General features: G+C 39.5%; 1 protein-coding gene across 1 annotated transcript in view; it reads left to right on the top strand.

Annotated features, from left to right (window-relative positions):
- SHQ1 (SHQ1, H/ACA ribonucleoprotein assembly factor) overlaps positions 1-13,185 on the top strand; it is a 112,012-nt gene that overhangs the window by 38,284 nt on the left and 60,543 nt on the right. The window contains exons 8-10 of the mRNA XM_060239555.1: positions 599-753; positions 3,100-3,153; positions 5,961-6,084. Coding sequence (XP_060095538.1) covers positions 599-753; positions 3,100-3,153; positions 5,961-6,084 — 333 coding nt within the window. The remainder of the gene's footprint in view (positions 1-598; positions 754-3,099; positions 3,154-5,960; positions 6,085-13,185) is intronic.

Here is a 13,185-nt window from a genome sequence, read left to right as displayed (position 1 = left end):
GTCCCCAACCCCCGGTCCATGGACCAGTACTGGTCCCTGGCCTGTTAGCAACCAGGCCATGAGTTGTATAATTATTCATTATATATTACAATGTAGTAATAATAATAAGATATTGGATTTATATCTTGCCCTTCACCCAAATCTCAGAGTGGCTCACAATCTCTTTTATCTTCCTCCTCAACAACAGACACCCTGTGAGGTAGGTGGGGCTGAGAGAGCTCTGACAGAAGCTGCCCTTTCGAGGACAGCTCTGCAAGAGAGCGATGGCTGACCCAAGGCCATTCCAGCAGCTGCAAGTGGAGGAGTGGGAAATCAAACCCAGCTCTAGCAGATAAGAGTCCGCACACTTAACCACCACGCCAAAATAAAGTGCACAATTTTATCATCCCAAAACCCTCGTCGTCCATCTCCCCCCCCCCCCCCCAGTCTGTGGAAAAATTGTCTTCCACAAAACCGGTCCCTGGTGCCAAAAAGGTTGGGGACCGCTGCTTTAAAGGATTCTCATCACCAGTGCACCCCGTGTTAATCCAGCCATGTATGCCTTTTGTGTAGCAAAGAACATAGATACGTTGTTCTAAAGCAGCCTTTCTGCTTTTAGTTTCTTTTACAGAGGAAGAGAAAGAGCAACTTAGAAAATTCACTAACAAAACTTACTTGCTTGACAAAAGAACCTCTCACCAAGTATATCTGAGTTTACTTGACATCCTTCTGGCATATTGCTATGAAATCTATGCCACTGAAGGAGAAAAGAATGTGAGTATTTTCTTTTTTCTGTTGGCAAAATGGGGGTTAAGTTTCTCAGTTGCATAGCATTTCCTCTGTAACTGAGAGAAATGGATTTTAAGGTGGACTTCATGTAATCCATTGAAGCAAGTCCGTCGAAGCAAAGAACTTAAATGTTCTATTTCTTAGGTTAGATTTGCCATTTGAAATAAAGAGACCAAAATGTTGGATGGGTGTAGGGGTTTTTTTGGGGGGGGGGGGAGGGGAAGGAAACGTGATGGTGGTTGTGAGTACACATCCAACAGTTCTATATTTTTAGCAGCAGATATTGAAAGGGAAAATGCTTGGGATGATCACAGCTGAGATGTATCAAATAGAGCTGTGAGGTGACTTTTTCCTTGAACATAATATACATGACAGTCTTTGTTCAGTATGGTGTGAAGTTCTGTAGGATGATGCTCACCTTCCTGAAGAAGCACAAGTTCCTTCGTAGTCTCGCCTGGACTAGCTTTTCCCTGTGTGTTAAGAAAAATTTGGATGGCAACAAATCTTGGTTTGTTTAAAAAAATTACCATCTACCTTTTGCTCATCTACTCATATTTCTTCCTTGCATGTAAATCACCAAGATAGTAGACTTCCTGGCTTGGAACGAACGTAGCAATGTCTGAATCAGGCAGAATGCACCATGTTACCGGGATTTTAAATGAGTGTTAAATTATGGTTTAGAATTGTGGTTTCTAGGCTAGATAACTAAGCAGTTTATTCACTTCCTGATTAAGATGTATCATCAAACTGTAATCTGTTCCAAACTAAGTCTGGCTCTATGCATGAGGGTACAGTTTCACCATAATCAAACCTTATCAGCTGAATATAGCCGGTATTTGTTTCTGACAGCTTGTTGATAGACCAACTGAGATGGGACCTTGGTAGGTTCAGGGACAGATGTGTAAGGACTGATTCATATATGGAGAAGAATTGAGAAGTAAAATGATAAGATTCTAGCCTCCTGTGTACTTGCTTGGTTGTGCAAATGAAAACATAGACATAACACAGTTCTACTTGTGCAACACCTAGCACTTTGCTCCCTATATACTTAGTGCCCAAGAACTTGTTGCAAATGATCTTGCATAGGACCTTGGACTTTGATTGGGTGGAAAGCTGTCTTTAAAATATTTTAAATAAATAAGCAGAATGCAGTAAATTTGACAGTGCAAGCTGCCACTATTCTATTTTTCTTGCATTTCCTTATGCAAGAGTCCTGATGCAAGCAGAAATTTTGCACTGGATCCGGCCCATACATTCCAAGCAAATCAAAAGCTTGCATAGCAGGGTTAAGCATGAGAAGCATTCCAAATGGGCTCCTGCATGATCCTTCAATCTGAAATAGGGCGGTCCATTCTAGCATCTCAGAATGTAACTCTCCTGACTATGTGAGCTGGGCTCTAAGGCCTCATTAAATATGATACAGGCAGAAGAACTTACCTGTGTAATGTTGCACACCCAGCATTTTTTTAAAAATTACTGTGCCCTTAATCTCTGTGCTTGCCATGTTAGCATGGTAGTGATCTGTAGCCAGAGCAGGCACTCTTGTTGAATGCTAGCATTACCTGTGTAGTAAGAGTGCGAGCATAGAGGCCCAATTTAAATAAGGTATTACATGTGTGCAGAGATGAGTGTGGAAGGTCTTGCCTCCCAGGAGCATTATGCTGAAATAAGGCCTATGTCTTGGTGCAATAAATAATAAGATAGTATCAGGTCCATAATAAAAGTAGCATTGAATTGGGTTCACGAATACCTGGATGCACAAAGTAAACTGCTAACATGTGTTTGGTGGAGCCAGTAGATATAAAGAAAACATTCATTGGTCATGTAGAAACAACCAGTACAGATTCATAGGGATTATACTGGGCTACATATACTGTTGTTCTTTGATGTAGAGTATTTTCATCAGTTCAGAGTTCTTGGTTTGCATTATCTCACTGAAGAAAAGATACAGAAAGGGGAGGGGGGAATTGCTTACCGTAACTTTTTCCAGCCATGAAGGACCAGTGAATTCTTCTTGGAAATGGAATAGCCATTAAAAAACTGCTACCAGAAGCAAATATTTGTGTGCCTCTTATAGCCTTGAAACTATTCACTGAACAAACTGGTTTAATTAGGTCTACCAAAGCTTTTTAGGACTAGCACATTTTAAAAAATTGCTTATACTGAAAACAAAGATGGTTTGATAGTTTGTTACAGCTCTTTCAGATCTACCTGAGGTTTGGTTGAATCAATTCATCCTTCAGTTCTTAACTCCTATGGGAATATTATATCACCTGTAAGCATATTACGTTGTAGTTCTAATAAGTCCCTCCTTCCCTCTTTATAAAAAAGGTTGAATCACCCTGGAATATCCGAAAACTGAGTGCAACTCTCTGCTGGCTGGAGGTAAAATTATTGTCTCAGATGTGGTGGTAGCTGAGTCTGTGTTAAGATCTGAGTGCACAGCTAATAAACCAGTATTATTTCATTTTGTATAATAAAAAACTCCAGAACAATTGCATGAGGCTATTACCCTTTTATTGGATGATACCCACTATTTGTAAACCTTGGATTGGATCTTGTGAACTGTGAGCATGAGTTACTCTAGAGATGGATTTCCCTGTTTCCCAGCAGCTCTTGTGAGCCCCCCCCACGAAAAAAATTATAACAGAGGTTAGAAGACCCTTGAGGTGCCATCAGAAGACTTGCATAAAAAATGCCATCCAAAATTACATTGAGGAGAAACTGACACACATTAAATGCAAAATGCAATTAAAGTATTTAATATGCATATATAGATCTGTATATATGTACAAAAGTAATAACATGTGAAAGTGATCATTGAAGTCACCTGTTGATTTATGAATGTTTTTATGTTTTATTAATTTATGAATGTTTTTACTGTTCATCCTGAGCCCTGTGCATTCAGGGAAGGGCAGTCTGTACATTTAAATTATAAATAAATTTTAAAATGCACAGCCTGTCAGCAAGTGAAGAAAAAACAAAAGAAATTAGATGAGGAAGAGCTTCTTAAGTTGTATGTTGTAGGGCAGGAGGTATGAAGTAATGTAACTTTGTATTTACCTTAGGAACAATCAAAACTACAGAGTTCTTTTCTTTCTCTCTGTCCTTTACATGTCTGAAGATTTAGACTTCAATCTCTTCTCCTTAATCCTGGCTTCTTGCAGTTCAGCTGTGTCTCCTCTTAGTTTAATTTTAAGCCTAAACTGAATCTCATCCTGCTGAATATATATATATTTAAAGGAATGAGTAGGATTAAAGGGCTTTTCTGTATTTCATAAAAGCACATGAGACACAGTGTTAAGGGCTCCCTGCTTGGCATTGCTTTTATCTAGGTCCAGCTGAAAATGCTGAAGAAATAGAGATTTGTACATGAGTGAGTGAGGGACCTCACGTGTGCTTGTGTGCATGCTTATGCATTTGAATACATAGCTCAGTCTGTGGGTATGAATTTCATGCTGATGTGAGAAATAGAATGCCACTGGCATTAATGAAATGTTAGTTAGTGAACACAATGTGTTCCATTGGGACTTTGGTGGTGCCTGCTGACTATGTTAACACTGACTGGTTGACTCACAGGGCTGTTCCTTTATACCTAGGATAAATGACTAATCCCCATCTAGTTGAAGCTGGTTCTTGTACCCTTGCAAGACCTAGAACAACAAAATGGATGAGGTTGCTATACCAGTTCGATAACTAAGTCCTCTCTGATCTTGCCTGTTTTTATTGTTGATACCTAAAATCTGGTGCCAAGAATAAGGTAGCAAGTGCTGACAGCGGGCTTGGCAAGGGCATCCAAGAATCTTTAGGGAGATTGCTGTAAGAAGATTTCATATAGAGTTTGTGGCCTCTTGCTACCAGAAAATTGCTCAGTCTTTTCATAACTAACTGGGTTTTTTTTTTAACTTGGTAAAAGATGACGACAGATACCTATGGGAGTATTTGAGAGAACTTTGAAAAGCCAGCTATACTGCTAAGGAAAGTCTTCATCTTCCTGGGCAGCTAGCCTTGGTTTTAGTTCTTATCTTACTTGCAATGAGCTCAGCACTGAGCATATTCTTCTTGGAATGGACTCTGAGAATGTATTGCTTTTGAAGCTGTTCCAATCATCCTGCTCCTCTAATTGGCTAAACCCTTTTAATTTAAAAGAGCATTAAAGAATTGTTTCTCTTCAAACGAGGCAATTGTAGCATGGGTGAAAGTAAGAACTAATACTGAGTGTCCCTCTATAAATACTGGGCAAATTTATCATCTCTGATGTGAATAAGACTATTTCAGCTTAGTGGACGAAAGGCATTTCTTTTGTCTATAGTTGAAGGGATATCTTCATTTCCTGTTTAGGCCTTGAAAATAACCTTGGTATTTATATTTCAGTCATATTAGTTATTAAAATCAAAATGGGTTCCAGAGGAAGGACATGTAAACTAAGATCTTGGCAAGGGCTTCCCTTAATCACAGTCTCTTTCATGATTTCCAAGATAGACAGGACATAACTGGGCAATATTGAAAAGACAGGGTATTTTAAAATCAATATAACTTGCTTGGCAAATGTATTCCTCTTGAAGCATTCATAATGTTGAATTGGCACCTAGTATAGTTTTTCTCAGGGTATACACCTTGTTCTTGTACTCGTTGGCGTGAGGAAAGAGAAAGAGCTTAGCCTGCTACAGTGGGGTGGGAAATGGGTTTTGGACTTCTGTCTACCCAGTTCCCCTCTTTACAACTGCCCTTATTCCACTTGACTTTTGTCTGTGTAGGTCCGGTAACTCCCAACTTAGCATTTTTGATAGTCAAAGGGAATCCTTCATTCCTATTTCACCACTGAAAAATGTCTAGATCCTATTTTGTGGTTTTAAAACTCCCAGTTTGCAGGCCAGTAATAAAATCCAATTTGTTAAACCTCTGACCATGGCAAATTACAGTTCGGGAAAGATTTCCCTAAACTGGGTAGTATTTAGTGTTGGCTTCCCACACTTAAGGGGTAGAGGGGGTGGGTGAGTCTGAGGATTTCTGGCTCGCTGTTATTACAAACACATTGTGTATCATATGTGATGTCTGAAGTTTTCCACTGTGGAGGTATGGCGAAGCTGCTAATGTAATATTCTCCAGCCTTGTTCATATATCCACTATTCAAATAAGTATGTTTCAATGGTCTGTTATGATCATTAAAAAAAAAAAACTGTTCCCCACAGAACTTTACTAGTGTTACAGAAGTCCTGGAATCCTTTGGAAGAAGAGTTTTATGCTATCCCCTCTACAGACACTTCAGTTTAGTGACTCGTGCCTTAAATGATATTGTCATGATACTACAACTAGGTAAGTATTTCAGTTTCTACTATGCAAATTGTGTTGTAATAGCATATAGTAGTCTGCTTGAGATGAGGTCTATAATGTGTATATTTGTTTGCAAAAGCACACTTATGGAGACACAAGGAGTTTCCAGCAGATGTGTGGTAAATATTTTTTTAAGAACTAAAGGTATATGTTTGTGCTATAAGTTTAAAATAAACTTATTGTCAGGAAACCGTCAAGCTGAGTGAGGCATCTGGGGTTATGATTTTCAAATCACATTTAGTTCAGTTACTCATTAATAGTTAATCTTAATTTTATCTTCTCAAAGAAAACGTTACTTTAATCTTAGAATGTTGAGAGGGAAATATCCCGTTTTTTTAAAAGATGTTACTGATTCAAGCTCAGCTTTATTCACCATATACTTTAGAAAATCTGCTATATAGAGATGCTTCCAAATATTGAATCTAATTTTTCACTTTGAGGAAAATCTTTAATCTCTCACAGTGATATTCTTTGAAGCTGAGAATGATTTCCTTTTTCCCCAGACTTGGTGAAAGAATCTGAAGCTACCTCACATAAATAATTGGTTCAAGATATCAAATACCCTAAACTCTCAAATTTACTCTTAGATTTTTAAAAACAAATATGCAATTATTTGTGAAGCAGTGTTGAACACAGACAGACTGTTCTTTTGCATTGTTAGATTTAGAGTGTTAGGGCTTTGCATCCTCTCATATTTTAGACTTGTTTATTGTTTGTACAAAAACTTAAATTGTAGGGGCAAGTTTAAATACTGAATCTAAGGTTTGTAATTTGCATAGCTGAGGACATATTCCTCAGCTAGAGGTGTAGCAACAACAAAATACATTAGGATTTTCTTGAGTCAAGAAGGATTTCTATGAATGTAAGATTAACAGGGAAAGTTATAGTTTTGATTATTAGTTTTTTCTGTGGAAAAAGTAATGCTAGCAGAAAATTGCCTGTTAGTCAAAGATGCTACTGCCTTTTAGTTTGCGCAGCTCTCCCGCAGAGTAGTTCTAATATTACTTCAATAGAGAGAAACAAATCAAAATGAATTTTGGCTTACTCTCTGTTGCCATTCTCTGAAAGCAGTTTTATCTCCTATTTTCTCTTCTAAACAGCAATCACTACCCTTGTACCTATGCTCATTGTATCAATTTGGTGACAGAGCCTTGTTTTTATTCATTTATTTATTTTAACTTCTAGGCTCTAAACTTCTGGCCTTCTACATTAGGTATTATAATATTCTTTCAGGGCTAAGAGATGTGGAAAAAAATGTTCTCAATGTGGCAGGGCTTTCTTCTAACATTCTGGAATCAGAGCTAAACTAAGAAACTTTGTGCATGTGTGGAGTAAAAGGGGTGTCTCTGAACCTATATTTTTGTCCTCCCATAGACGTGCTTTATGATGAGTTAATCTCTCTCCTTTCCCCATTGTCATTCTGTCCCTAAGCTAGCTGGGGAGGTGGTGGTAATGTGAATACTAATACCAGATGTCTTACAGTTACAAACACTCCTTTTACTTTCTACTCAGTAAGCAACCACAGGAAGCTCTTCAGGCCAACACCATTATGACCAAACATGAAGTCCTTTAACTTTGCCAGTACAGTGGAGCTGTTTGTGAGAAGCAGCTATTGCATAGGAAATTGAACTATTTGATATATGCCTGCCTGCAAAGCTCCACAAATAAGCTTGCATTGGGTTTCGGTGCAGGCAGTCTTGTTCTTGGTGCAATGTAGGTTTTACCAGGGTGGCTCCTTGTGAGTTGGACCGCCATTTAAGGTGATCATCTAGTTTTGGTCTAGACTATCCTAACATCTCTTAAGCAATCGTCTGTGCTGCTCCCCCCACACTCCTAGCAAAACAGTAAAAGCATCAGTAGTGTGGTGCCTGAGGAGAGTTTGGATGAATGGCATGTATTTGTGAGTGAGCAGATTACTGATGAATAGAGTCTCATCCCTTGCTTTGCTAGTAACCTAGATTCTGCCAGCTATCTTTTTTTAAAAATTATTTTTGAAATAATCTTTATTTTTAACATACACCAAACCAATATGACAATATATTAAAACAAAGACAAATACACATTTGCTGAGTCATAAATATTGCATTAAAATGTACGCATTTGAGGAGTAAACTTCTGCAGGTTTACAGATCTGTTTTGGAAATATCCATTTGTGTTGGGCTGTGAAACCTACTGTCTCCCCACCCCCCACCCCATGCCCAGTTATAGCTAAGGGAAGAAATTTGGACCTGATGCTGTAATGGGGGCAAAGAGGGCTGTCAACAGTTGAACAATTACAGTGAAATCCTTCACCAGTAGAAGACCCAGAAAGGGAGCTGTGTTTGTCTGTCTGTTGCAGTAGAGAAGAGCCAAGAGCCCAATAGCACCTTAAAGACTAACACAATTTGTGGCTGACTATGAGCTTTCAGGAGTCACTGCTCTGAAGAAGTGAGCAGTGACTCATAAAAGCTCATACCCTGCTACAAATATTAGTCTCTGAAGTGCTATTGGACACTTGCTCTTTTCTGCTGCAGTAGAAGACCTGTCAGTTATCCTTGGCGTGGGAGGAGGAATGTTGTGCAAATATTCCAGGGGCTGTTAAATGAAGTTGGATCAATCTGTGTCCAATTTTTGAGTGGACTTTGGGATAGGGAAGGCCTTGATTTCCCAGATTTCTGGCCTGTGTAGAGCTGGGGCTTAAAAGCAAAGCTGCTGAGTCATGCGCAAGTCCAGCAAAGCAAAGGTGAGGTTTGGAAAGGTCTGAGCTGTACTAGGTAGTCATATTAAACCATCTATCAACTTTCATGTGACTAATCTTAAAAATAAATCTGCTTAAGTACTTAACATTCCAGTTCACCTTTCTTGTTATTGATTGCTTCATTGCTACCCTTGTCCCTACTCAGCAAATGGCTTCTGCTTTGCTGAGGGTTTAAAAATCCTTCAGTTCTAGAGAAAAGGGAGGCTAATAAGCAGGGCTCTTTTTCTAGCAGGAGCTCATCTGCATATTAGGCCATGCCCCCCTGATCTAGCCAATCCTCCAAGAGCTTAGAGGGCTCTTCGTACAGGGCCTACCGTAAGCTCCAGGAGGACTGGCTACCTCAGGGGGGCATGGCCTAATATGCAGAGGAGCTCCTGCTAGAAAAAGAGCCCTGCTAATAAGTATGGGAAAATATGGAGATTAGTATTGGGACAATCAGGGACATATAAAGCTATTTTACTAGCTCTTTATTCTTCAGACTTCCTTTAAATAGTCACTAAATCATTTGCCGCCATCAAATTCTGACAATATCATTAACAGGTTTAGGTCAACTGTAACAGTCATTGAGCAAGCCCCTTTTGTTCTCAGTGTAAGAGGCAAAGGTAAAATACTAAAGTTTCCTAGAGTCTCCCACTTTCCCCAGTCATTAATGTTTAACAGTTTTAAAGCATTGTAAAAAGACAATGTGGAACTGGTTTAATTTCTTTCTCCTGTGGCAAATGCTTTTCTTTGACTGTATAAAGTTGCCTAGGAAACTATTGTGAGACAAAATGTTATTGGCTCAGTTGGATGATTGTGGCAGTTGTGGGTGGAATTTAAATATCTTGGGCTTGAATGTATAGTTGATGCAAATGGTATCTTAGCCACATCCACTTCTATTACTTGATAAGGAAGAGTATAAAGCATAATCACTTATGGTTTTCCAGATGCTTTGGGGGAAGTTAACAAGACTCTATTGGACTAAATAAAATGAGAGTGGAAGAATAATATACCATAAACTTCTGTGTAAAGATACTGACGTTTTTCAACAGGTATTACTACTAAGTTTTCTACTACTGTTTTTACAGTAATTTCATGCCTTCAAGTCACAGCTGACTTATGGCAACCCCAGCAAGGGGCTTTGAAGGCCAGTGAGAAGCAGAAGTGGGTTGCCATTGCCTTCCTCTGCAAAATCTCCCTTAGTGGGCTCCCACTGCACTACCGACTCTGCTTAGCTTCCCAGATCTGATGAGATTGGGCTATACCTTATCACTTTCCCTCCCAGTAATTTTGTGCACACTAAAGTATACGCATTCCTATAAATGGAAGGATAAACCATGGATCTGTACTCGAACGCAACATTTTTTGTTAAACCAAGTATATGTATCTTCCAGTTACACTGTTGCTTTTTAAAAAGAACCTCATTTAAAATGAAATCTAAGTTTAGGTTTCATGTTCAACTCTACACTTAAAATTTCTTAAATTAGATCCATAGCCATCTAACAAAGGCAGATTTAAATCTGTTTTGTTTAATATGGTAATATTAAACAAATAGGGACAAATCAGTGTTGCAAGTATGTTTTTTTATTATTCCTGAGGCCTGTAAACTATATGTCATCAGAGACTTTAAGACTCAGGAGAGAGAAAACAGTGTTATACTTACCTGCAACTGTTGTTCATCAAGTTATCACTGTGCAATCAAACATGGGTACTGTGCAGGGGCACAGGCCAGCCACCAGAAGATTTTTTAACTACTGAGCAAAAATTCCACTTTGTAAGCCAAAAGAGCTTCTATCATTAAAGTTGTGAGCGTGCCTACATGTGAGGTTTTGCCAGTTGCTGATCCCAGTTAACTCAGTGCATATGGAAATGGTTAGAAGTTTGTTGGAGATCGATACAGAGCAATGGACCTTCATGCTACAAAGCCATTGCCAAGAATAGAGTTAACTTACAAACAGAACCAATAATATACCAAGCAAAAAGGCATGCAAGTTAAATCTAGCCCCTCTCAGTTAGGTTCCCAGAGTTAGGTGTTCAGCATAGAGAGCCTTCAGTGGACATTCAAGTTCATCTGGCCAAAGTCAGACACTGCCATGGCTACCGACAGTTCTACTGCTGATGTCTTCCTCAAACACATCTTGAGAAAGTTACAGCAAGCAAAATGCCAAAGCATGCCCAATCAGATACACGTTTGTGCAAAGTGTAAAATGATTACATAGTTCAGATTATACTGGTATGTAAAGTGCGGTGGTACAGAGAAATGAAAACGACTGGATGAGTGAATACCCCAGATACAGCAGAACCATCTGACATTCTCACCCAATTGTCAGGGAACCTGACACTACATTTGACTATCACATAAATTAGTTTTTTAGATGGTTATTACCATAACCTTGTAAAAATCTCAGAATGAATTCTTTTAAACTATATTTTAAGAATGATTTAAGCATTATATGCAGGCCTCGGATTCAGCGAGAGCTCACAGGAGCACAGCTCATGAACCTTTCTGAGAGTTCCACCTCCTCCTTCCCACCTTGTCCATTGAATAGTAGGTACAGCTGCATAATAATCCCTGGATGAGCTCCACCACCTATTCTTCTGCAAAAGGACCCCTGATTATATGTGAAAACAGAAGTCAAATTTCTTTACAGAAAATGTTTTAATTTAATTTCTTCCTTTTCTGCTTTTCAGAAATGATAAAAACTTTCAATATTAATATCCTTCCCATTAGACTTATGCAGTTTAATTCTCATTAAGCTCTCCAGCCGATATTTAATCTTAATTTTAATGGCAGTCATCAAGGTCATGTGGCAGGGCACTAGAGGGGCTTTAAGACACAGCCTGAAGTGTGCATGCACATAAAAGCTTATATCCAGAATTAAACTTTATTGGTCTTAAATGTGCCACTGGACTCAAACTTTGTTCCAGTGAAGAACATGGTATTTATTACATATGTCATGATATAATACTTAAGCTTTGTTCGGACCACAGCTTTGTTTCAAATATCTGAAATCTTAGTCCCATTGCATTTCTTATTAAGATCCATCATCCCATTTTCCATTGACATGGCCAATGGCTGGGGCTGATGGGAGTTGTAGGCAAACAACATCTGGAGAGCTACCGTTGGCCACCCCTGACATACATCATGTAATCCACCTTGACTCAAGGCCCTTGAACCTCAGTGAGAAAGGTGAACTATAAATCCAGTAAACTAAAAGGTAATGAATTCCTATCATACAACAAAATGCCAGCATCGAGGAGCTAGGTAGGGTACAGAAAAAAAAGACCTCTTGGTCTCCAGCCAGCTAGAGTGGCTTCTGAGCCAACATGGATTGTGCCCCAATAAATACCAGTACCCCAATACATTTCAAACATGAGCAGGATCTTAAACAGGGGAAGGGAGGAACTGACGATCATTTTCTCTGGGCTGATATGGTAGTGATCTGATATGGCCCCACGAAACCGTGTTTTGGGCATTCTCAACATGGATTTATTCTGATAGTGCGATTTCCACAAGCTTCAAGGCATTGGGAAGGTCTGCAGCAACCCAGGCATCAATGACTTCTTCCAGGGCCTGTAGTTCCCAGGTAACCTGGTGTGGAGGACTTTGCAGCCTGCCAGCCCAGCCCGAAACCTCTTAACTGCAACTTCCCCCCGCCCTAGAAAGAGAGAAAGAATGAGACAGGCATGGCAGATTTCAGTATTAACTGTTTGGGTCTGACCATGGAACTAACGTGGTTGAGACTGATGCCATGCACATATAAAGATCAGTTTGGGTGCCGAAAACACAGGCTGTTTCACGGGGGCAGATGATTTTACTGACAGTTTAGCTGATGTCAAGAAAGCTCTTTCACCCTGTTGTCAGCCCTCGCTTCTGAGGTAAACTGCTGGCAGATTTTACATGCCACTATGTTATGGCTCTCACTCAAAGAGAGCAAACGCAGAGTGCTCATCTGTCTTTGTAATTTATGTTGTACAAGATGAACATTTCTTGAGCAATGCCATCTAATTTTTGTTCTTTGAGAAGAAAGCTGAGGAGTGAGATAAGGAGTGTTATTCTGTAGTGGCAGCAAAGAGAGAACTGAGGGAGTGTGCGGAGCCCTTCTCTGGAGCATGTGTCTTTTGGGTGGGAAACGGTGCCTACATCTCCAGTTGGGAGCGGCTCCTCCTGCTCTGTTTCTGTGCTAGTTAAAAAAATCTTCTGGCGACTGGCCTTCATGCCTGTGCAGTATCCATGTGGGACTATATAGGACAACAATGATGAACCCTGTATTTTGACAAGATCATCCAGTGCATTCACTCTGGTGATCTCATCCTAATTTCATGCTGTCTCCAAATAGCTGAGGTCCGCAGTGTGTTAAATTGTT

The sequence above is a fragment of the Heteronotia binoei genome, chromosome 5, assembly GCF_032191835.1.
Source record: "Heteronotia binoei isolate CCM8104 ecotype False Entrance Well chromosome 5, APGP_CSIRO_Hbin_v1, whole genome shotgun sequence".
In the NCBI taxonomy this organism is placed as follows: domain Eukaryota; kingdom Metazoa; phylum Chordata; class Lepidosauria; order Squamata; family Gekkonidae; genus Heteronotia; species Heteronotia binoei.
Note: the sequence above shows the minus strand (reverse complement) of the source record. Positions and strands in the feature narration are given on the sequence as shown.